The sequence below is a fragment of the Leptonotus elevatus genome, chromosome 7, assembly GCF_054856555.1.
Source record: "Leptonotus elevatus isolate MCC_2025b chromosome 7, RoL_Lele_1.0, whole genome shotgun sequence".
Taxonomy (NCBI): Eukaryota; Metazoa; Chordata; class Actinopteri; order Syngnathiformes; family Syngnathidae; genus Leptonotus; species Leptonotus elevatus.
This window is the reverse complement of record NC_141245.1, coordinates 4760715-4786901: the sequence shown is the minus strand read 5'-3', so window position 1 is coordinate 4786901 and position 26187 is coordinate 4760715. Positions and strand designations below refer to the sequence as shown.

General features: G+C 38.8%; 1 protein-coding gene across 7 annotated transcripts in view; it reads right to left on the bottom strand.

Moving 5' to 3' along the window:
* usp2a (ubiquitin specific peptidase 2a) overlaps positions 1-26187 on the bottom strand; it is a 43728-nt gene that overhangs the window by 16929 nt on the left and 612 nt on the right. For 2 of the 7 annotated variants that reach the window (XM_086081095.1, XM_086081099.1), the window contains exon 2: positions 10145-10934. In XM_086081095.1, coding sequence (XP_085937221.1) covers positions 10145-10873 — 729 coding nt within the window. In that variant the 5' untranslated portion in view covers positions 10874-10934. Of the gene's footprint in view, positions 1-194; positions 701-10144; positions 10935-11130; positions 11193-20973; positions 21071-22639; positions 22710-26187 lie in introns of those variants that run through there. The other 5 variants (XM_086081096.1, XM_086081097.1, XM_086081100.1 and 2 more) reach the window with 5 other exon arrangements.

The window sequence follows — 26187 nt, the reverse complement described above, 5'->3', positions numbered from 1 at the left end:
TACTTGAGCCGGATTTGAGCTCGAAAAGCAGTCATTCACAAAATGTTAATGTTACTCCTTGACAGAACTACTGAAATCAAAAACAAGAAAAATAAAGAAAAAAACAATTTCAAAATGAAACGCTCGTGTTTGAAATCGGATTCATTTGCGTGACATAACAAGAACGTAGCGGGCACCGTGTCTCTCTCTCTTACCTTGGCTTGGTTAATGAGGAGCCCCACGAACGCCGAGACGAGCGCCGAGCCTGACATGCTGCCTTTTCTCCTCATCTCTTGCTTAAGAAAGGGGAACGCGGCTGCCGGCGGTTCCTCGGGAACGGTCACCGTGTATGTCTGTCTCATGCTCGGCATGCTGAAGGAAGAATGGAGCCGACGAGTGCCGGTAGTCTAGAACGCGCTCCTGCTGGCTAACTGCCGTGTTTCTGATGCTGCGTCGTGCGTGACACGCTCTGTCATTCATTAAAACAGCAAAACGCCAAATATAAATCTCCTCCTAAACCTCCTCTTTACAACACCTAGTGAATTTACAAGGAGAGGATGAGAAAAAAAGTACAGGTAATAGAAATAACCAACCCCCCAAAATCCGCTTTGGCAATAGTTGTATCAGCCTTCACCTAAACAGAGTACTATCTCTGAAAATTAATATCATTCCGTTTGTCAGCTCGCTCGATCCACCCCTTTCCTTTAACGTCCCCTAAACACGGACCGCCTACCACAGACGTCAGTGCCCGCCTCCGAGTCCCGCCAAGCAGTCTATGTCAGAGACCAGCTTCCCCCCGCACTGATGTAAAGACCTCAGGAGGAGGTCTTCAGGCTGTGGTCGAAGAAGACCACACAGGCCTGAATTGATAATGGCAGACACCTACACTTAACCAACCTTGAGCAAGATGACGCAGTGATACCAAATTACAGTATAGGGGCCTACACATACAAAAATGGAAAAAAATCCCGTAGGATTTATACACACTAAACGCTCTTGTACACTGCTTAAATATGCATAGCAGGGGCAATTCTAGGATCGGAAGTTTAGGGGTGCTTAGTGTTTTGGCACCAGATCACATCTGATAAGGGGGAGGGCGTGTTCACATTTTGCAGCTAAAAAAATGCACACACAATTACACACAACATTAAGCCTTAAAAAACAGGTATGCCACGGCAGCCGCATGGTAATAATCGGCAAACTATGACATTAGTATAGTGGAAATGAGATGAGGACGTGAAGGCAAGTCATATCTTTTTACTCTCTACACCAAACTATTCATACAGCAAGCAAGAAGTTTCAACCCGTTGATCTCGCTCCCTTTGAAACAAGCAACGTAATTCTCCCAGCCTTGCCTTAAAGGTGTAGGCCGCCCCTGGTGAATGTTTGTCCCTTGTCGGTCACCACAGAATTCTCTTAGTCTTTTTATACTACAACTTTGATGAGACTGTATCTGTGTCCATACAGTATTCTTTCATTTCTGAAGCGAGATGGTGAAAGACGGCAATCACCATCATAGAGAACCTTCTATGCAAATCGTGTTTCTTGAATGCAGTAAATTCAGCAATGTTAGCAGTAAACACAACAGGTGACGTCAAAGTACAAACACTACTTTTAGTAATGATCAAAGCACATTTCATAACATTTCAAAGAACATTAATTATCAATCAAGTAATTGTGAAAAATATCGATATCTCAAAAACTAGAGGAAATTCAAAGAAACGGAAGTCATTTATGGAATGATAAGACAAGGAAACAAAGGCAAGCCAAATCTCTTTTACTCTCCACACAAAACTGACTTGTTTCCAAGACCTTTGATCTCTCTCATCCCTTTGAACGAGAAACATCATACTCCCACCCCTGCCTTAAAGCCATACCGGTAGTTCCTTGCTGAATGTCTATCTCCTTTTAGGTCACTCACCACAATACAGTATTTGTTGGCCAGAGTAATAGGCATCCAGTCGATGGCACATTGGCTTTAATGCATAATACATGCACATGGCAAAAGCTCATGCTAGCTTGCTCAGAACCTGTAGTTGGGGGGATAGGGTGGATTAAAAAAAGTTTTGAGTTAAAAGAGGATGTTACTGTTTTTTTCTTGTTAAAATATTAAATTTGAACCAAGTAGTATGTATGTTTTTTTTTAAACACTTTTATAGCTTGTTAAAAAGGACAAAACGATATTTAGATACGAAAATATGGTCCTGTGTGTAGAAGCTGATCTCATTCCTCTATTTCGAACTGCCTAGGTCCTCGCTCCTTTGTTTACATGCTAATGCCTCCCACCATACCAAGCCTGCCACCACTGCATGGGAGCAGTGCATATTTTTTTCTGATGACGTATGTCAGATGAGCGCAACCTGAGTGTCCGCACTGCAGTCACATCGGATACAAAACTGATTTATATCCACTACGAAGGAGGCCGAGGTCGGATTTGAAAAAAAAATTGACGCTGGAAAAAAATTCAATTAACATTTTCCATGAAAATCATCGAGAAAAATGGGGAAAGAAAAACCTTGGGGAAAAAATACTTTCCCCCCTTAATATGCAAATATGTGATTCTGCGGTAGCGGTCAACTGTACATATGGGTAAAAGAACTGGAAATGACTTGCGATGTGAATATAGCATATGACTATGGTTTGGTGATAATCTACTAAACTAGAGACAAAACTATTATCCGCAACAGATACAGTATGATGTCATGGCCATATGTGCAAAGAGTCTACTGGCATAGTATTCAGACTACTTTCAGTTTCCAGATTAATATGTCTTTATCTAAAGCAGTGTAATTGGGAGATGGACATACTACTTTACTACTCCATAATAATGTTTAGAGCATGACATGGGACTAGGAGCAACAGTTGAGTTTGCTGAATGAAATTACGGTAGTCCCTTCCTTAAACTCAGGAGCAGTGAACCCTGGTCCTCGATAGCCACTGTCATGCCTGTTTTTCGACGTCTCCCTCCACCAACACACCTGATTTGATGAACAGGATCGTTATCAGGCTTCTACTGAGCTTGCTGATGGGCTGATCATTTGAGTTAGCTGTGTTGGACAAGGGAAACCTCTAAAACATGCAGATACTCCTGCCCCCAAGGACCGGACTTTGGCACCTGTGCTTTAAGGGAATACAGAGTGTGACACCGGACAGCAGTAATATTTCGTTATCTAGGCTAGGGTCAGGACATGTGACCAGGAAGAACTGTAATGTTGTTGTTGTTGTTGTTGTGACTTAAAATAGCAAAATGAAGTTTTCATACACGCTGTATATTCAAGGCAATTTTCAGAAGTGATATCGTGTTTGTATTTTTCTATGTTGTCATATGGTCAAATGACAAACAAGTGTGACTTTCAACTGACTGAGCCAAGGGATCTTGGCAATAAGCTGTTAATAACAAGGGGCAATCTTTATCTTTCAGCTATATATACAAGTAAAAAACTACTGATCACTGAATAAACCCAACATTAAAATGTCTGGACAAACGTGATTTCTATAAGCGGAAAAGAAAAAAGAAAAAAATGGAAATCGAGACACACATACTTTGTTGTCATATGTTGCAAACAAAACACTGTCCTTATGTGAAAGGAAGCACCTTTTCATCCCTCCCACACCCGATGACATAAACCACAAAGGTTAAAGAAAATGTTACAAGGCTTAAGACTTAAGAGCTGCTTCGGAGATTCCACTTTCCAGAGAGCCCCGTGTCACTTGCTTAAAAATGAAGGTGCTGTTTGGTTGAAGAGGAGATCTGCGTATGTGAAATCAACTGCTCTTCTTTCAAGTACCCAGATATCTGTCGAACAAACTGAATTTGTGTTGAGAAGAACGGAATTTGTAACTGGAAAACGGAATGTGGAAATACAACATACCGGTAATTGAATTTTCAGTGAGCCTCATATACAGTTTCAGATAAATGTAAATACATTTCCTAATTTTAAATTCAGTTTCAAGTGTATTAGAATTTAGTTGCAAATTACAAATTGTAAAATTCAGAATCCGTTTTTCAATGCAATGATTCCAATTCAAAGTGATATAAATTCTTTGGTGGCATATATTTCCGCCTTTAGATTTCAAAGTAATTTTCAGAAGCGAAGGCACACAGTGTTCCTAACAGGAATCTCAAGTTTCAATCTCTGTGTACACAACAAACAGGCATGGAGTCTATATGTAGGAGGCTAGAATCGGCTCATGCGGACTCCAATGTAATCTGGGAGATAATGTAGTATTTATCTTCTAAACGGTCAGCATGCTTATGATGAAGAGCTGAACAGTCATCTTAATAAATAGAGCTGAATGATAGTCTCTGCAATTTGATCTTGGAGGATTGAGACGTCCAGTACCAAGTGATTGGTTTGTATTTTCTGAACGGAATAGGAAAACAACAGGATAGCCAGCCGTCTTTTAAAGGACAAACTATGTCGTAAGGTGCAACTGGAAAGCCAATGATGAATATGTACTGACAATGGACCTTGGATCAACATTCCTACGCTAAGATTAAATGCTGACAAATGCTGTTAAAACACTCGTGTAAGTTCAAGGGAATGTGTGGGAGGCTCCCAGGACAGAATGAAGCCTTCTGTGTAACTTCAGGAACAGAATGATGTCTTCAGTACAAATTGGGGAGCCTTAATACAGTATCATATTAGATATTTTTTTCTTTCTCATGTAGTCAATCATAAACCATAAAAAAAAAAATCTATAAACTTTTTGCAACACTTCTATTCTATAGTATAAACTCACATAAAAAAATGTAATGACTGACTGACAACTCACTATAAGGTCAATTTAAGGTTGAAAACCCTTTGGATATTTTACATTACAGTACAGTTTTGGTGCAGTGCCAGTTCAGTAGTGATAACTTAATGCTAATCATACATTAATTATTGCACGACATAGGCTATTTTAACTCATTCACTGCCATTGACGGTTATAGACGTCAAAAATTCATTTAAACTATTTATATTAGTTTAAAATTTTCCCACTTTTGTTAACAATAGTATAAAAACCTAGAATTTTTTTAATTGTACATTTAGAACAGATATAAAATTTTTGATTAATCGTGAGTTCACTCATGAAGTCATGCAATTAATTACGATTTTAATTGCCCGACACTGCTATTTTTGAATTGTAATTAATCACATGACTTCAACAGTTAACTCACAATTAATCATAAATTCTATATCTGTTCTAAATGTACAATATATATTTTTTCTAGGTTTTCATACTCTTGTAAACAAAAGTGGATTTTTTTTTTAAACTAATAGAAATAGTTCAAATTAATTTTTGACGTCAATAGCCGTCAATGGCAGTGAATGAGTTAATGTATATTAATTGTATGGAATATCATGTTGCAAGATACAGACTATGCACAAGATGCATGGCAAATCAAGTTGACTGTGTTCATGCCCTCAATTGAGCAAAACACTGGTTGCTAACTGCACAAGTGCATCTGTAAAAATACCAAATTCCCAGTCTCAGGTTTTTACTGCACCCCGCACCCGATTTGCACTAGACATGAAAATAGAGGGCTGAGGGGCCGGCAAGGCAATGAATTTTGAGCGTCCGTCATTTGGTAATTGTCATCAAGCGACACACCCTTCCGTCATTGTCAATCCATCAATATTTCAAGCCGAACCGCATTATAGTCACAATCAGTCATTCGTCGATTGCTCAGAAAAATGAGCGTCCGTCAATGTTTCCGTCTTTCAAAGTGGGCATCCGTCAATACTCCATCATTCGTCATTCCAATCCATTAGCAGAATGGGACGTCCAGATTGCAGAATTTATTGATGGGTTGATGATTATTACATTGACAGACGAAAACCCCTTTCCGGCAATGCTTAGGTCGTCAATGTTTCGAAGTTTCCCGTCAATCGTTAACAAAAAGGGCATTCCTGTGTGGGGCAGACGACAAGTGTTCTCAATTAATTAATTTATATCGAACATGTATAAAAAAAAAAAGATAAAAATTTAATTAAATTGAATTTAAAAAAAACATCAACAACACAAAGCACTTAGGAAGAAGTATAAACTATTTGAACTCCTACCCTTTTTACAATTTATAGCCTATACAAGTACAACCCCAAATGTTATAAGTCCACGTGAAAAAAACATAAACATAATATACCTATTATATCCTTATAAATGAATAACACAAACATACTACAAAAGACATAATCACTCGTATAAATACAAAAGTTTGTATATAATTATTCTCAGCTTTGTTTATACCTACATCTCAGTCCTACATCATATGTACATATCTAACATATTTCCTCTTCTCTGTACTTATCTATAATACCTTCTTATACTTCTTTTTAAACACATTTATATTTCTACTTTGTTTGATATTAATCTCCATACAAAGTCACACCACACCTTGATGTGCAGATACCTCTCATTGTTGTTTGAACCTTTTGCTTCTTAAATTTCAAATCCCCACTTAGATTATACCCACCCCTCTCTGTCTCTGAACATTCCCGTGATATTTTTTTGGCAACTGGTCATTTCTGGCATATTGACGGAATGCCCACCTCGTCCTTGACATGGCGGAAGAAGTAACTGATGAAATAAAGTGCATTTTTAAGGGAGTGCAAGCAGATCTCCATAGTCAGATGATGTAAAGTTGGAGTCACAGATCTGTGATTTTGGCGCTTGGAGACTGCCTTCCACCTCGATCATTCATGTCCATGTGTCACCCCACACCTGCCCATCTCCATAGTTGTGCCGCGGCCAGGGGGTGATTTTGATAATAATAATAATAATAATAATAATAATAATAATAATAACCGATCAAATTCACCAAAATCTCGTTACACTACCTGCTTCAATAGTTAGACGTGGTTCGAGCAGGTGTAATGTCCACTTTCTGTCACCAAATTGCCAGGTGTGTCACGCACATGTCAAAGGAAACACCCTCTGTAAGCCATAATGCTCACCGTGGTGCTGATTTGTCTACCAAATTCCCAAACAGGCAAAACAAGGCTTGCACGGAAATCAAGATGCTGCAGTTTTTATACTCGAGCGCAGATACAAATACAGAGCACTCAGTATTTAGCATGACATCCACACTGTACATTCTCCGCAGCACTTAACTGTAGCGCATCTGGAGTCTATCATAGTCACGGTCGGTCACTTGAAGGTAGAAAATGAAGCGCTGAGTGGGAATAGATCAAACATGGCAACAAAGGCAGCTATGTGAACCATTGCACAAGCAATGGCCCCAATGTGTAATCCATTTTCTATATCGCTTGTTCTCATTAGGGTTGCTTGTGGGCTGGAGGCTATCCCAGCTGACTTTGGATTAAAGCCAAGTACACCATGGTCACCAAACAGAGGTTAATTCAAGACTCTAATCTAATCTTTAACGGTTGCTGGTCGATGTATGCCCTGCTATTAACTGGCAAACTGTCCGTAAAGACAAGCAGTAAAGAAATTGGATGGATGGATGGATAGTTGTCTGTCTCTCTGTCAGCCCTGAGATTGACTGGTGATTAGTACCTCTCACAATTCACCTGGGATAGGCTACAGCATCCTGTGGCAATTAATTGAATAAGCGATATAAAAGGATTGTCACATGTCACGTGTGTGTTTGTGTGTGTTGGGGGAGGGGGGGGGGGCAGTCAGGAGTCCCACAATTACATGATCATCAGTTCCCAAAATATTGTATGAGAGGCTCTCATATTCTCAGTAACAACATTTTGAACAATCTTTAGAGCTGTTTAAAGCGACAGTGTATAAAAGTTCACCACTAGATGTCGCTACTCGCTATATAATAATATGCAGATGAAGCGCTACGGTGACTCAGAGAGACCACACTTTCACCAATTCTTATTTTGTGTGAGTGAATGAGCATCCCGGCAAGTGACCTGACTTGACATCCAGCGAGGACCCTGGCGAGTGATGCCAAAAGAGCGAGCCAGATTTAGCCGGAGCAGCTAACAAGAGCGACTAGGTGGAGATAGTCGGAGCCGTAAGCCGGAGTGGTTAACAAGCGGAAGAAGCTAGTAAAAACAAAAAGCTAGTAATACATTTTTTGTGATTAATCAATGAGTTTGACTTTAACTTTGACAGCACTAATAATTAGTGATTACTAGACCTACGATTATACAAACAATTATGTTGATAGGATAGTTTTGCATATTATTTAAATCAATAGTGGGTTTTTAATATGAATAATTAGTTCACTATTAGATGGCTCTAAAGATTACACACTGCCCCTTTAAAGCAAACACAGTGAAACTTCCAAAGCTGAATATTATGCCTCAAAATAATATTGACAGTGAACCATTACCAATCTTCTGCCTCAACTTTTTTTGTTTATTTTTATGTCACTGAAAAATATTACAGATGCCCAAGAAGAAAAGTGTGATCACCAGACTGTGTCCAGACTACTGAGTATCATACTGTATTGGAATCACAACACACATTGAAGCATATGGAAAGAGCTGATTACCTGATTCTGAGAAAGATCAAAACATAGTGGATGAGCATGTGTCTATTACTTTAACAGAAATGAAATAATGAAGTACAGGTGTCCACATTTGTAAAGATTTTGGCAGGGCCTTGGCCCTGTATCCCACTAGACTACAGCCACCCCTGCACTGAACATCGCCCAAATCCTATCGCCACATTCAGAACCAAAACAAGAAGTAAGCTTAACATTTTTAAAACAGTTACTGTACATGAGGATCATTAATGTTCAAAATTTGTACCTTGACCAGGCACAAGGTGGAAGAAACAATTTTTGCTTCTAATATGGAATGATCTTTATGTTCTGAAGAGAAATTGTGTGTTTTTTAGGCTGTTTATTTGATTTGTAGCTTTACACATCTAGAAAAGCGCTACAGTATATAAATACATTTTTTCAATACCCACTCTTTTCACTCCGCCCACTTCCATCTTTTTTCTAATTAATCTTGTAGGCTGTGTCAATTGCTATTTTTTATTATTTATTTTAGTATATGCCGCGGGCTGCTGAAAAATGGATGGTGGGCCGCAAATGCCACCCCCTGTACAAGAGCATGAAGATTAATTTACAATTATTTTGGTAATACAGATTTTGTTTCAAGATTTTTAGAACAATTTTGCTTACAGATTTGTTGTTCAAGTTGTTCTGATTTAAAAAGCACCTTTTCCATGGAAAATTTTGAGTGAATTAATTTGTTCCAAGCTGCAGAATGAAACAAAAATAAAAACAAAAATAAAGTAAAACTAGTCACCCTTGCAACACCGTCAACAGACACTACTGTAATGGTGAGGAAGCAGGGAAGTGTTCACAGTGCAATACTTTCACCAAGTGGTGCTTATAGGTATTGCTGGCATTGATAAATTGTGCTGTGTAGCATAGTATAAGTAGCATCTTCTTGTTGAAATTAAAATGTGTGTGCAATTATTCATTAATCCACTATATTGCTCTTTTTATAGAGAGCAGCCAGACCCTTTGCTATGTTGCAGTAAGTATTCTGGTTCTTTAGCTATTATTACACATGTGTAGTTAATCTTTTAGATGGTCAGCAAGCTGAAGCCTTGTGACAAGTGATGGTGATGATGAATTTAAACTGCACGTTTTGTTGACATATTCTGTCTGAAATTATTATCGCTTTCGGACCTTTGACGTTGGAAATTCCCCTCTACTCATATTTTTCTGAAAATAAACAAACACTGTGTATATGTCTTTCTGCCACTCTCCACCCTCATTTCCCTTTCTCACCCTCCTCCAAACATGCACTGTATGTGCTAATCAGAGCTACCCGGTATCCTCGAAGGGGAGTGGGTTAAGTGTGTTTTCTGCCCTCGAGGAAGCTTCGGTCACAAATAGAACATTTAAAGATGACGCCTACAGACCGAGCTAGTCGGAGGTGTAAGTTAGCTGATTGCATTGGGTCAGAAAAGGTCAGCCATCCACGGTTAAGAGGTCATTTGTCCCAAGCCACTTACTCTATGCAGCCTTGAACGATTACTGTCGGTTTCCATATGATTAGATTGCTGTTATTCAGTTGGCAACGGTTGAGAATGTGTAGCTTCGGAGTCTGTTCTATTTCAGTAGTTGTTTGCACAAGCTACAAAGCTTTTGGGGCGTTATATGTGAACACATCAGTATTAACAGTGCCATCATTTCAATTCAGTGTGTGCAAAAACACGGCGGTCTTACTGTACATACTCCACTCGTACTTGGCTCCCACGCTGAAGAATTGTGTGATCTGCTGCTGCTGCTACTGAAGCCTTCCTTGGTCGAGTTCCATGAGAGGGCCTCCTGAGTAGTAGTGCTCCGTGGCAGGCCTGAGGAGTTAGTGCCATACGTGTTAGCCACCTCACTGGTCCGAGTGCGATAGCTCCTCGTGGCACTGGAGGAGGAAGACGGGCTGGTGGAGGAAGAGGAGGCGGTGTCATTGAGGCCCAGAGCAGCCAAGTCCTTGGTTAAGTCACTCTGGGATACTGATTTTCGCCGATTAAGCGACATTCTGGAGGCCACCGGTGAGGAAGAGAGGTAGCTGGACTGCACTGAGGGGGAAGAGTAAGAGCTGTACGTTGTGTAAGCAGACCCCCCACTAAGTCCAGAACCTGCATAGCTCTTGACAGGGGTTCTACTGAGGCTTTCACTGCGGCGGTTGCTGCTACTTCCAAGGATGTCCGTCCGTGGGATGAAACGGCCCCGGTCTGGGTCCAGGGAGGTGCTGTAGTTGCGGCTGCGGCCCGTGGAGCTGCTCAGATAGTTGGAAGAGGTGTAACCTGAGGAAGAGGTAGACGAGGCAGGGGACTTGTAGGAGGACAACCTGTTGCGCTCGCCGTAGGAGCTAAGGCTCGGGGTTAAGGGGGAAGTGTAGGAGCTGTAGTGGCTGGTGTAGGACGGGCCAGCGTAGCGCTTGGCAGTGGAGGAGACGTGGGACATGATGCTGGTGCTGCTGGGTTCTCAGCCACAGGAAAAGAGGGTCTGCGGAAGACTGCATCGACTACAGCAGAGACAAAAGGAGTGTTAGTTCATCAGGTCCTCTAAACTAGAAACACTACAAAAAAAAAAGTATACTTTCTTTTTAACCCAAAAATGTTACATTTATGAAAACGTTTAATTAAATTACCATATGGACACTTACACACATAGTTGTCAATTATTAAACAGTCCAAAACATTTTTTCATTTCAACGGTACCATTGCAGCAGCACATGTGGACGTTCGGTCAGGGAGCTTGATGCGCGTCACTATGTTGTGAAGCCCCCCCCCCCCCCCCCCCCCCCCCCCGCCCCCTCGCGTCACTTTGAAACGTGCCACTGATTTAAGTCCCGCGGACTTCCACAGAACAGCCAGGCGTCCTCTTTATGCGACGACATAAAACCAGAGCTCTCTCACGTTTTAGGGGATTATTTTCGTGTTGAACTGCACATGCCATCCATTTAGTTTCTTCCCAATTTTAATTTATTGCAATCATCGTGTAAGTGTGACCTCAACTTTTAAATCACTCCGAAGACAAAAACAAATACGCTCTGATGTAGTCATTAAGATAAACAATACACGTAATTTGTAATTGCTGCAGATTAAAACTGTAAATTTGTGTAAAAAGGTCGCGTGTGATGACGTGTTAAGACAATTTTAGGTTGAACGGAGACGAGTGCGCCAGACGCAAATAAACTAAAGACAACGTTAAAACCATCATGGACGTGTTGACTTGATTTGGAATGAATAATAATAATAATAATAATAATAATAATGTCAGTTTGAACAAGATTTGTTTTTACTCCACTAGGTAGGCTATTATTAGACCATATGGCTTTTTTTTTTTCCAATACATTGTCCAGTTTATAAAAATGTCTTCAAGCCGAGGTATAGTAAAAATAAATCTTAGTTCCAAGTACTTCGTAGATCGATCTTAAAACAAAAACATGAATCTTAAGACTTCCCTAAACAAAATGTTACCAAAACAAACCACATCAATGAACTGATATTATCACTTAAACCACTTTAATTCCGTTTCTCTTGATGTATTCTTGTTTTAAAACACATTAACCCTGAATTTACTTGAACTTCTTACCGTACGTATGGCTGCCTCATTGCTGCATTCACAAACTGCTGCATGAGACGATTTGATTGCTTGGTCGTCACGTGGGAGGACTATACACACAAGTGGCATGTGTAGCTACATACATCGTGTGCGCATGTATTTGTACAGACAATTTTGATGGGCGATTGAGATAACTTTGTCACGAACAAAATTATTTTTGCCATTGGATTTGTATGAAAATTGCAGTTTATTGCATTATGGTATTTTCTATAGGCAAGCTAAAAAATAAAACACTGGGTCCTTGGGGCACACTATCCAGCCTGTTTTTGATGTCTCCCTATTCCAACGCAGCTGATTCCAATGACAGCTCATCAGCAAGCTCTGGAGAAGATATAACGATCCTAAGCTGCGTAGGAATAGGGAGACATGGAAAACAGGTTGGATAGTGTGCCTCAAGGACTAGGGTTGAGAAACAGTGATTTAGATAATGGTACATTCAAATTTCAATAAACTTTGCATCTTGTTGATATTACCATATATTCAGCTCAGTGAACGTGATTGTTGTGAGCCGGAAAAAAATGTTTTGTGATAAAGTGTCTGGTTTCGCAGTTCAATTTGAAACATGAAATACATTAAATAAAATATCCCACCGTCAAAGAACAAATCGTGTGTGACTTTGAAGGTTTCACTGTATATACAGAGTCATCAAATAAGTCAATAAATGAGCCCACATTTCAAAACTTGGGGAAAGTCTATTAACATACAAGTGAGGAGCAGTGGCTATATGTGCTGTTAAACAATTTAGGTACTAGAATCCTTTTAAATGGGAAAGATCTCATAAAATCATCTTCAACTTTAGAAATGAAATCAATCATAGACATAATATATAGGAATGTCTTCTCATTATCCAACTAAATTCTCTTGCAATGCAGAAAACTCCCAATCTTATGGGTTGGTATGTCCTCTCACAGCTTGAATGGGAGAGTCCAAAGTTGTTTGGAGGTGAGGCCAGTCGGTCACTACTGTTGCTGTTCTGATCCAAGGTAGGCTCCATGTGCAGCAGCATTTGAATAAATAAAAGTGTCTGGTGTTGCTGATCCGTGTTGAGTTCAGTGTAGGAGGCTCCTATTTCTTCTATATCTGCCCAAGTGTGTCTTAGTCCTCTATACAGTGAGCCTTTCTTGCTGTTTTGGCAGCTTGCCTGCTCTCTAAGTACACCTACAGTACTTCTTCCCACAGCAATTTCTCTTCCTGGTAGGTTTCTTACACTTTCTCTCCACTCCCATCTTTCTTTGGCTTTCTCTTGGACCAAACGTTTATCAATAATGCAGAAATGGAGTAGGCAGGCAGGCGGCATTCTGGGGATACGCCAACATTTACTGCTGGCCAAAAAGCCCACATGCAGCCCTGGCTGCACCGGCCATTGTGTTGAGTACTGCTTGACAGGTTAATAACAACAAGAACTTGGCAACAGTTAAACAGCTTGCATTGCATTAGTGCCCCGACCCAGTTTTCTGTCTAGATTTTTGAAACCAACAAAATTTAATATTAATCTTCAGTGGCCAAGATCTCGGCCCAATATAGGTCTTTTGGTTAATGAAGACAAAAGTGATGATAGAAAAAGGACACACCAGCAAGAGACCACTTAAGTTGTGAGGATCTGGTAAAAGCGTCTCCAAGGGAAGAAACTCAAAATGTGGTGATGTCCATAGACTCCAGTGTTGAAGCATTGATTGAAAAAAAGTTTGTTATGTTGGTTTATTGTGTCAAAATGTCCAAATATTTCCCCCTAAAATTAAAGTATAGCATATTGTTGCAATTAGTAAATGGTAAATCCTACATTTTTGGTCACATGTCGGCTGTTTCGTCAAATCTATTGTGATGGTGTATGAAGGCAAAATCATAAAAGCTAATTATTGTCTTGACATGATCCAAATACAGTATATGTATGGACTAAAAATACTGCTTACTCGCCGTCTGGAGAAGTGAAGCCTTTAACGCTGCCACTTGTGAAACCCGCCTAACTTGAACACATTGATTTCTCCAAGGATTTTTCACATCCTTTTCTGTCTCTACAGCAGAAATGCCACCAATAAGACTGGCAAAAGCTCTATATGCACATTTCAACGGTAAGAATGCACAGATGTGGGCCATTCCTTGAATCAACTCAATTTCAACACATTTAGAGAGCACTTTAAAAACAAATATAACTGCATACAAAATGCTACATTGAAGTAAAAGTCAGACATAGCAAAACAAAGACATTAAAACAATACAAAAAGTTCAAGCAAAAATGGAGGTGAGGTGGGGGGGATTGCTAAGAGTGTGGACATCAGGAAAAGTCAGAGAACACTATGGATTTCACTCGAGAGGAGAGTAGCCAAGGAAACGACAACACACAGACACACTCTTTGGATACTTTTGAATTCTCATTCCCACCCTGACGTTGTGCTACTTGGTAGTTTCCATGACTACCACCGTACAGTATTTGCGTTTATGTTGACGCATTAAGGACTTAAAGCAGTGTCAGGGAATCTTACATTGCTAATTTACATTAACCCTGATACTACTGAAGCTATGGCCAGATGGCTGCCTGATATGTTATGTTTTTTCCTTCATTTTTAGTCTCTTGCTTTTAATCACTACTATATTCAGGTAACAATTAGTTTAAAATGTGAGTAAAAACGACTAAATCCATTGTATGAAAGCTGTCATCTGATTGACAGCATGGGAGAAAGTTGTTTTGAGCAGAAGACTGCTGATTCCTTGGCAAAGAACAAATTAGATGAGGTTTCACTGAGTGAGTGAGTCTCTCTAAACTAGAAGCATTATTTTCACCACCGCATACTTAACAGCTTAAGAGTTGAGATGGTTAGCGCCAGTCTTGGCATGAGACTTTTCTGTGGTATAGCATGTTTATGCTTCTCTTTGGCTTCCCCCAACAGCATGTCCGGAGTGAATAATGTGGGTATTCTGGCAAATTCCCACTGGGCAGTAGTGCTGTATAAAGTGTTTAGGCCGCTACTCCAGCCCGCACATACATTTCCTCTAGCCAATGGATTAGTTTTGAAATCAGCAAATATCATTAATCTATTACACATGAATCCAACTATAGCTCCTTGTCAAACAAATGTGCTAATAACAAACTCTGGCTGGCCATGATATCATGTATAGCACTGACTGCACTACTTTGTTACCACGGGTGTGACCAAGTCGCAATAATTTAGTACCAAAAGTAGCAATAATTTAATACACGACTAGAAACAACAACACTAACTATATTACAACCTGTTTGTACAAAATAATACATTAGTATAACAATCACAAGTGTTACTTGTAATGGCAACAACGCATGATGGGGAAAGTCAACTTATTATTATTGATGTGGGGTGATCATAAAGTTAGCGTTAGTCTGTTAAGTAGTGCACAGGAAGTAGTGTGAATATGTTTCAAAATAAGAGCATTAAAAGGAAGTGCATTGTTAGCGGCTTTTTAACGTCTGTCTTAAAAGCTTAAAAGCGTTTGATAAAATCGCCCGTGCTGTTGGTGAGGGACGAAATAAAACCATCTTGTTAAGTGTAAATTGTCTTACCGCGTGTTATGCACACTTGCCTAATGGTTCCTTTTTGTCTTTTTGACCATTTAGTTCTCATACTTATTCAAATAAACACTGATCGTGATATTGTAAGTGCATTTAATTGTACTTTTCATATACATCAAATACGAATATGAATATCATTGGAGGAAATGATCAGCTATTTTCGATTGATACACTAATAATGGTAAAAGAGTATCTTCATCAAAACGTGAATTCAAGTCTGAGCACTTAAACTCCAGGGCTGAAAATGAGTCCCACTCCAGCACTACCCAACAGTGATGTTAGGCTAGTTGGGGACTAATATAATTGTCTGTAGGTTTCAAGATATTTATTAAGTAACTTATTGCAGCATAGGAAAGTTGCTGACTGTTCAGTACAATAAGAGCAATATAATCACTGAAATCACAAGACTTTTTTCATTCCTGCAATATTAATACTCAGTGATGTGCCGTCAGGGCTTTCAAGACCTTCTCTGAAGGCCTAAACTGAATTTGAACTAACTGAACTAAATTGAATTAAAAACTTTGTATACATGTGTGAAGTATTGTAGAAATGTATTTCCAACAGACTTGTTTTGTCTTTATTTCACAGTGTGTCCCTTGGCTGTGTGTCTTGCAGTCGTTTGTGGGTTATCTTTTTTTTTTTTGTCCAATCAGATTTCATCTTCCATGTTGATTTTTTTTTCGGTTATTCAATGATTATCTTCTTTTTCTACATGGTCTCTGCAAGCCACATTTAAGACTGTGGTATTTTATTTTGAAATAGCCTGGTCAGAACCATCAAAAAGCCCAAAACGTGGTATTGTGACCCGTTTTGGGCTTTGAGTTTAAAGACGATAATAAATGCAATTTAAGGCTCATTTCACATCAATACTGCAAAAGAAAAATCTAAAAATTTTATAGCGAGATTGAAGTTTATGCATGTTTTAAATGAATATTGTGTAAAATTTAGTGCCATTTAGTGGTGAACTAATTAGAGTGCAACAACCTAAGTTTGAATCGCATGCATTTTGAAGCACGCATATTACAGTGCTTCAGAGAGTCCACACTTTGCAAGCCTACCACAAATTAACTACATGCACAAAGTTCCTACATGCTGTCCCGTAACATGGACAGATTTTTAAGACATTTCAAAATCGTATTTAAGACGTAATATGAGATTTTAAAACAGTTTTAGGCATTTTAAGGCCTTAAATTCAAATTGTTGGATTTAAGACTTTTTTGAAGACTTTTTATGACCCTGTTCTACTTAAGAAAGTTAACATGTTACTCAAAATATTTTTACAATGGGAATTGTTTTAAAATTACAAAAAAGAACAGACATCACAAAACACATCATGTTCTTTTTCCAACGTAGTTACGCAGATACTGACCAACATTCTATAATAATAGTGATGAAAAAAACACATGGAATTGCGAAAATAGTCTCTGAGCTGTTTGGGATTTGACAAGCATCTATATATACTCTGAAATATGAGCAGATAGGACATTGCTGAGGCCACACAGACGCCTCTCTTTGCTTGCTTTCAGTCATCAGCTGCAAACAGCTTCACATTAATCTTGGCTTTGCTACTTGACAACTTGATCTCAAGAGCCACAGGTGGACCTGATCCAGCTGTACCCTGCAACAGTTTCAACACAGTGCAGCGTATGTTTTTAGCCCTACTCAAGCATAGGATGTGCTGGTTATGAATTCAAGTAAATCAAACGGAATGCAAACTTAAGTGCCAATGCAAAGAGCTTGGAAAAAGACAAACCTTTGATCTGACATGCACTTTGATCAAACACATTAGCCTACTGTATAACAAGTATTGCCATCCTTCCATCCATCACGACACGACCACATAAATGACCAAATTGGCATAGTTGCACTACTCTGTTTAAAAGTGAGGTCTTTAGTTTTCACTCAGAAATAAACACTTCTTAAATACTGGATGTATACACATGTAATCCTTCTCAATCAACACCTCTGGGCTTCTGTTAATGTGTGGTGGTGATTTTGTCATCATCCACCACCACCACCCCAGCCTGTATTTTTTCCATGAGAGGGACGTTTGTGGTTACCCCTCCAGCCAATCACAGAGCGGGGGGCGAGTCGCCGAAGGCAGGCGCAATGTTGACGAGTAGATTGAAGTTGAGCCATGGGAAGAATCAGTTTTGAATTGGTTGTTTACAAACAAACACAAACGGACAAAACTCCCCCACCTTTAATCTGACTTCCCTCTCTTGTATGGGGCCATTATTGTAGCAAAACTATTTACAAATGGGTATTTCGATCCACAAATATGTAAACTCTTGCCTCTGTTTTTAAGCCCACTCGCGTAGCAAGCTGTCAAACTCTTAATTGGAAACGGGCTAGTCAAGTTCTGGTATTTTTGCAGACGCAAACAGCTTGGTGCAGTTAAAACATGCATTTTGTGCCGTTGTGGGTGTGGACACAGTCGACTTAATTCATCACCAATTGAAGGGGCTTCTCTCACACACTTTCAAATTTGTGTGTGAGAGGCACAGTCCTTGACATGGTGGAAGCAGACTGATTTTGCTGGAGTCCATGCAGGAGTTTGAAGCGTGCAAAGAAAGTTCATAAGAAACTGCAACCAGACCTCTACGGGAGGATAATGTAAAGTTGGACAGGGTGATCAGTTGATCTAATGGGCACTTGGAGACCCCCTTCCCCCCCAATCACTTGTGCCAGTATGTTTTGCTAATAGTAGGCTAACTTTTTTTTTTATACTTGACTGGCAGTTAAAAATGTTATAATGTTTCTTCGAAAACTGCTTTCTTTAATGATTCAGATAACTCAGTTGTGTAACCAATTCTAGTTCCATTCTTTCCTATGGCAAGAATTGTCCTCCTCAGCTTCTGTTCTATATGTTAGAGAAGAGTTAGCTGTGTCAAATGTTTGAGAAAGTTAATAATTACAAAAATATAGCCTTTATTCTTCTATATAACCAGCCAGGCATACTTTCTAGTATGTCGTACGCCACACATAAAGAGATTTGCTATGATGTCCATTTAAAATCAGCATCAGTACAGTGGAACCTCGGAGTTTGAACGTCTCGGAACTCGTACAAATCGGACTTCAACCAAGGACTGCGTCTAACAATATATCCAATGTAAAATACACAAACTCAGCACTGAACTACAACTAGTATTAACAAAGCATTTTTCATCCACTGATGCCATCACATCATAACAGGTAAGGTAATGTATTTTTGTTTAAATACTGTACTGTAAATGTAAAAAAACAAACAAATATAAATTTAAATATGAATTTTCTGTTTTTGGAGCTTGGGAACGGATTAATTGCATTCACATTATTTCCTATGGAAAAAAATGTTTCGGAGGTTGAACAATTCGGACTTTGAACACTTCACAGGAACTAATTATGTTCAAACTCCAAGGTACCACTGTATTCTGAATTCTATAATGTGCCCTCAATAGGTGTCCCCTTGGCTGCATTCAGCCCGCCCACTGCCAATTCCTGATCTGCAAACTGTTAAGACATTTTTCACACTGCACTTGGCACAGTGCAGTCACTAGTGTTTTGCTTGGATCGGAACGTGTATGCCAAGACTTGTCTCCATGCCAACGATAACACCGACTGTGTCATTCACCGTTCAGTGATGTGAGTGCAATTTTTAACTTTTACTTTCACTTTTTGAACAGTTGGCATATTGTTGACACTTTGCCAGCTGTAGCAGCTTAGACTGCACACAAATTGTATGTTCCATGTTTTCTGCTAAAAGAAAACTGGATAGTGAAAACTGATACCTTTGCTTAATTAGTCTCCAGGGCTTGACATTAACTTTTTTTTGCTCATCAACCATTGTAGCTAAATCAGTCATTAGTCATTAGCCACTCAGCATCTTTACAAGCCACAATATTATTGTTGGACTGGTTGATGTAGTTTGCACCCTAATTATGTTACAAGTTACGTTCCCACCTGGCCAAACAAAGGGAGAAAATAAACTGGTGTTCTGCTAAGACAGCGGATGCTAGTGTAAAAGCACCATAAAAAGGGAAACACTTGTACTAATTATTATTCCATTATTATCATCTGGGGGTAATTAAAACTACACAGCAATTCTCACTTGGAGAATTGAAGCTGCCGGCTACTGTGATTGGTGTTGTCGCCTTGGCAGCTGACTTGTAGCATGGTTGGTTAACTGTGCTTAGACACAATTTTATGTTTAATAATAGAATACATCGGAACTGTACATCATCTTTACAGCTCCCCTAATACATCTCATTCTATTTTCTGTGTCATCTACATGTTCATATCTGATGACTAGTGGCTTAAAATCATTTAGCATTTTAGGAGTATACAAAGAAGTGCAAATGAAGACAGTTGTTTCTCTCCAGATTTTCACACATCTATCTGAAGTCCAAGTTTATATGCACTGGATGCAATCTGATTTTTGTCCAAACAATGTTTACCTCCACTAATGTGATTTCTAAATGTTCAATAAAAAATATATATAGGTTTTCATACTCTTGTTAACAAAAGTGGGAGAATTTTTTTTTAAACTAATAGAAATAGTTCAAATGAATTTTTTACGTTTATAGCCGTCAATGGTAGTGAATGAGAATCAATAGAGAGGTCTCAAGAGCAGCTTAATGTACAATAGGGATAATTTGCTGCATTGGTTGAGTCCAAAATGTGTGTAAGTCAGTTGGTGCACAGGCAAGTTCATTCTTTCACAGTCACAATAATTGCTCACTTTTATTACTACTGTAAATTCTTGCTACAATTGGATGATAATCAAAAATAAAGACTGGTATAATGAGAGTAAACTATATAGATTATGATGGCTTGATCACATCTAATTCCTGGTTTATGGACATCCTTACATGACTAAATAATGTTTGGTTAAACAGACACATTTGATCTTTGAAGTGAAACTTAAATTAGGGTAACGAGAAGCATTGTTGTAGATGTTTACCTGCGGTATCCGTATTATTTTTAGTCTCTTTCAATTTAAACATGAATCGAAAAATGCATTTTTATGTTAAATACGTCATGGTTTGGTCACAAATTCAGTTATATTTAAACATTTGACAGGCACTAAACATTTGTTCTTCCATCCACATACAGTATATAAATCTGACTTCTTTATGTTGGTGTCGCATCAAGTTAAGAATCAATGAAAGTGTGTAAGTGCCAGAGGACTTTGGTTTCCAATCAAATAGTCTGTGTGCTAACCCAAGTGGTCATGTTAAGATTAAGTTGAAATGCATTTCAATGGCGTTAATGTAGTCATTTGATTTTCTTTAGTGTATAAAGACATATTGCATGACAGTACAGTACATTACTAGTACATGTATCCATACATCCTATGCCAGTGAATTCTGACAGCGCGTGTTAATGTTTAAAGTCATATGCGTGGCACAGTTACCTGCCGGAGCAGTTCCCATAGACTGCGAAGGTACTTGCCCTGGTTTTACTGACCCACAGTGTCCACACACTCACAGGCTTTGTGACACTGATTCCACCTGAGGAATAAGGACACATTGGATGTTGTACCACAAAACTCAACAAGGCAACAATTCAAAGTTTAGACCGGGATTATTTCCTCCCGGTGAGAAAAATCCACGAAAATTCAGCACATAGTGTCATAACATATAATTAAGAATAGATTAGAGGTGTCCAAACTATGGCCCGGGAGCCATTTGTGGCCCACTGTTCATTTTCTAGCGGCCCTCAGCATATGTAAAAAAACAAAACAAAAACCTTTTGACAACCCTGTTGGATGCTAGTGTTGACACCTGACAACTACAAAATAAATTCGATTTACAGAGATTTTTAGAGCTAGCGTAAGAGCTAGCATCAGAGCTAGCATCAGAGCTAGATGTGCAAAGAAACTATTAACAACTAAAATTGCAATAATATTTCTTATAATGATTTAAGATATTGTAGTTTTAGAAGCAAAAAAGATTTTATCCACTTTCTGATGTTCGTGTCAAGGTCTGATTTGTGAACATATCACATTAATGATTAATTAATATCCTCAAGTAAACACTGCTTTGAAAATGATCATCTTACTGCCAATTACTCTTGCTTTGATTCTGAATAAGGGGATCTGCTCAGGGTACGGGCAGATCTATTGTAGTGGAATACAGGGCTGTGGACCACCCCCAAATTATGAAAAATCTCAAAATACATCACTTTTAACAACCAAAATCACTAAAAACAAATTAACATTATTTCTCGACTTACTGGTTTTAGTGTGTTTAATAAAGTTGGAAAATGTCAAGGCGGCCCTTGCATCTTTCAATTTTTCTGTATGTGGCACTCAAAGGAAGTCATAGATAAGGAAATGATACAGAACATAGAGCGACATTTATTACAGCCTAAATGTATCAAAAACCCAAGCAATTGTGTGCTACTTTGGTGGTGAATAATATAGCTTAACAATCAAAATTGACCCATCATTTTGGCTCCTGGCCCTAAATTTGAGAAACCATCATAGCTTAACAATCAAAATTGACCCATCATTTTGGCTCCTGGCCCTAAATTTGAGAAACCATCATAGCTTAACAATCAAAATTGACCCATCATTTTGGCTCCTGGCCCTAAATTTGAGAAACCATCATTTAGACATCCGTAAAAAGCCACTGTATTTATCTTCATGTTTCTCACAATAATCTCACATTAACTCCAATGAGCGTCTATTTAAGGTTGATGACAGACAATTTACTTACGCCAAGCTTGAATCAACAAATCATGAAAAAGTCCAATTATAGAGCTCAGGTAGAGATAACTCTGATTGGTTGACTATCTGGGAAAGCGTCATTATATTGCAAAAAATAATTTCAAGGCTCTCATTCCGCTACCATAACAAACAAATCATTTACTTTCACTATTCAGGGCATGAGCTACCCCCCTAGTTAGCTGTCTCTTGTCAGGCTAGAAAAATAAGGGAACTTTTCGAAGATAATCCCTCATCATCTATCATTATTGTACTTCCGTTAGGAAGATGTAGCCAGCAGCTGGGCAAAATGGGCACCTAAAACAATAAGTTTGAAATGAGAGAGTAGTTGAGTTGCTTATTTGGTCCTCACCCTTGTTGTTCCGAACGGTCCGACCAATGGACAGATAGTACACGTCTGCTGCTTGGGAGGCTGTGGCCCCAGAGTGTGAGAGGATAGAATGAGCACAGCCATTCAGAATGCCACAGATCAAGTTACAGAGCTGGTAAATATAGCAGACACCTTTGACCTCCGTGGGTCACTCAACACTCAGAGGCATTCCAATTTGCTTTTAAAGAACCAGCATTATGCCTTGAATAAGTTGAGCTGGGCAAACAAACAAAAAGGTGCCCACTCTGCTAAAGCCAGACGGGTTTTTTTCACAGAAGATGCAGTTTAATAAGAAAACTCAACTTGTGTGCCAAGTCATCCCCGGTTTGCGTCAGTAAATAATGTCATGGTACTGCAAAAAGCAAAGCTACAGTATTTGCACTGGACGCAGACTTCACACTGCTAAGTAAAATGTGATAACAGAGACAGAACAATGAGTGGACCCTCCAGAGTAGAGCACAATCTGTTCTGTGACTCTGGTTGACTTGCAAGTCATTCTATTTCAAAACAAGTGTTGCTAGTATAGGAAATAATGTTAAGTGAACGAATGTCTCTCTCTCTCTCTCTCTGAAACAGAGTCTGTCTCTCTGTCTCTTGCTCCCCCCCCCCCCCCCCCAACCGACCCCTAATAATGTGACCTATACAGCTCATAATAAGATAACAAATGCGGAATTAACCAATCACATTCAACCTCATGCTTAAATGGGAATCAGCGCACATTTGACACCATTTAAATGTGTCTATTTATCCCCAAATAAAGTTCAGATATTGTAGTAGTCCTGACAACTGTTTGCTTTCCAGCAGAAACCGGAATGTTTTAAGCTAACACTGACTGGTATTTGGAATTGTTCATAATACTCTCCACCTTGACAATTCCATTTTAAGAAAAACAGCACCAAAGAATGATGCTGCAGCCTGCCACCAAAATGTTTCATTGTAGATAGAGTGTTCTTTGGGTAATGAGCCTCTGGCAGTATTCGTGGCCAGTTTCTTCCCTTCAATTTTGTAGCGACGTCCAGTTAATGATACCTTTGAACAATGAAATCCCTCTGATGCTGTGCTTGTGATGTAAGATGTGATGTGACTCCAAAAAAGTCAGGGCAAGCCTAGTAGAACATCTGAACCTTTTGAGGGTTTAATCAGAGGCACTATAAAATCTATAGCATGCTTCTTCCACTAAAGTGGACCCCTGTATGCTCTCCGATTCACCTTTCGCAGATTTTTTTGATTTTTTTACAATATATTTATTTACGGTGTTGAGGGAGCCAACTTCCATTTCTCAAGGAAAATATATATTGTAGGTTTATCAGCACGTTTTAATAAATTTTGGGGGTTTACCCACAAAAAAGAGCATGTTTTAAAAATGTTTTGGGGTTTACAAAAAAAAAAACGCATTTCAATGGGGGGCAATTGCACGGAGATTTTCACTATTCAATCCCCAATCCCAGCAAATAGCATAGGTCCACTGTAATATCACCATTCACCACTAGATGGCAGACTTACTCTGACCTATACTACATGTCATGCTAATTATTTTTGCGGATTTGGAATGACATGCAGGACAAACATAGTACTGGAAAAATATTAACATTTTATGTAGTGCTGTCAAAGTTAAAGCGTTAACTCACTGATTAATCCCCAAAAAATATTGTATAAATCATGTATTAACACAGATTAATCACACTATTAATTTTGACCGCAGATGACCCTTGATCTTGACAGCGGATAGTTACGCTAAAGGTAGCACAGGTTGTGTTTGACCAAAAAACATAACTACATGCATTAAAGTAAAGCATTTGATAAATGTATATGATGACATTCAGAATATTTGTTCATGTCAAACTATTGGGGTATTTTTTTTCTTTTTAAATTATGTAAGTAATTAACTGTTTAAAAAAAGAGGATAATACGAGTGTGCAGTGGATCAAAAATGTTGAAGACGTTCTCATAACATTAAATGTCGTAATAATAGGTGCTATTCAAATTTGGCGGGCGAAAAATCTTGATAAAAAGCCTTTTTAATTGATTAATCATGATTAATCAAATTTTTTAGACGTGATTAATCTGATTAAAAAATTGTTTGTCAGCTCTAATTTTAAGTGAGTTGATTTTTATGGGGGAAAAATGCGCAAAATTAGTTCTTGCACTTAATATTTGGTTTGTATTGCACAGTCCTTCAACGGTAATTTTAGCACACTGGGGAAAAAAATTAATAAATCTGTGTGGTTATTTCTTCATAGTTCAAAACATTTGTTATTGAAGACTAGGTCATTTACTCATACATTGAGCATTAAATATATACATTTTTCTTCTTCTCGGTAATTTTGGTCCATTTATTTCTCAGATCAGATCAGATTTGAAATCAGTAAGTGAATTTCAAAAAATAAAATTAAAAATAATGCAAATAGCAAAACATCAGGGTACCCCTGCAAAAAACATTTTCTTTCTCAAAATGGATAATACATCTCTCAAAAGTAAATACAATATCTGTGCCATTGAACATGTCAGTGCCATCAGAACGACACGTCTTTCTGTCATTGTGAACAGAAACGACAGTCAAATTGCTTAGTCATGTTATCAATACTGTATAACAGTGTACACTGGAGGGATGCTTTGGCTACTTAAGTTTTGATGACAATTATTCGAAATGGAAAGTTACACCTTCGTGTACCAGTATGGCGGACATTGCTTTCAGGAGACTGTATGGGTAAGAATCACATTTCAGTTTTACTGGTTACACTGTAATTTGTTAATAAACTACCTTATGATACAGAAAGGAAAAGACAACACGGCATAGCACAAAAAAAAAAAAACACATCCATTTAGTGTCTTCAATGAATAAAAAATCTATGTTTTTGTAATGGGAAAAACTCATACAAACATGGGGAGAAAGTCAACGTTGAAAGGCCAGAGCCCAGATTTGAACCATGAACTGTAAGAACTGTGAAGCAGACGTGCAATCCACTAGTGCTGACCACCACTACAAACTGCAAGTGTGAGGATTATTACATAGGGATACATACGTGATCGAGCTCTTGCATTGGATTGTGCAAGAATATATAGAAGAGGAACCCCCCACAAAAGGGGTTTGACTGGAATCCGAGTATTTTCCTACCGGAAAGAAGAAATGACGTGTGTGGAAAAGGACGGTAGCGATGTGGTGGACATGCGCTGGGAAAGGTGTTATATTACATGACACACAGGAAGAAGATGGGACACCATCGCCTACAGTAAACGCACAACCTACAGGATGATGATGCCACTCGTTCAAGATTGGTTACACAGTACTGATGTGACGTCCACTCTAGCCAAATTTCTTTAATAAATCCGCACTATGCGTGGAAGAACACATTTTTTCGAACGTGCTCAGAAGAACCATCCTGGCCCGGCTAATATCAGAATGGGGGCGGGGATGGTGGCTCGAGTGCGTCAGGACCCACATACAGTGATGGATCACGGTTTAGAAACTCATTCAAAACAATTAGTACCTATTAATAACGCGGAAAATCTTAGACGCTGTATCATAATAG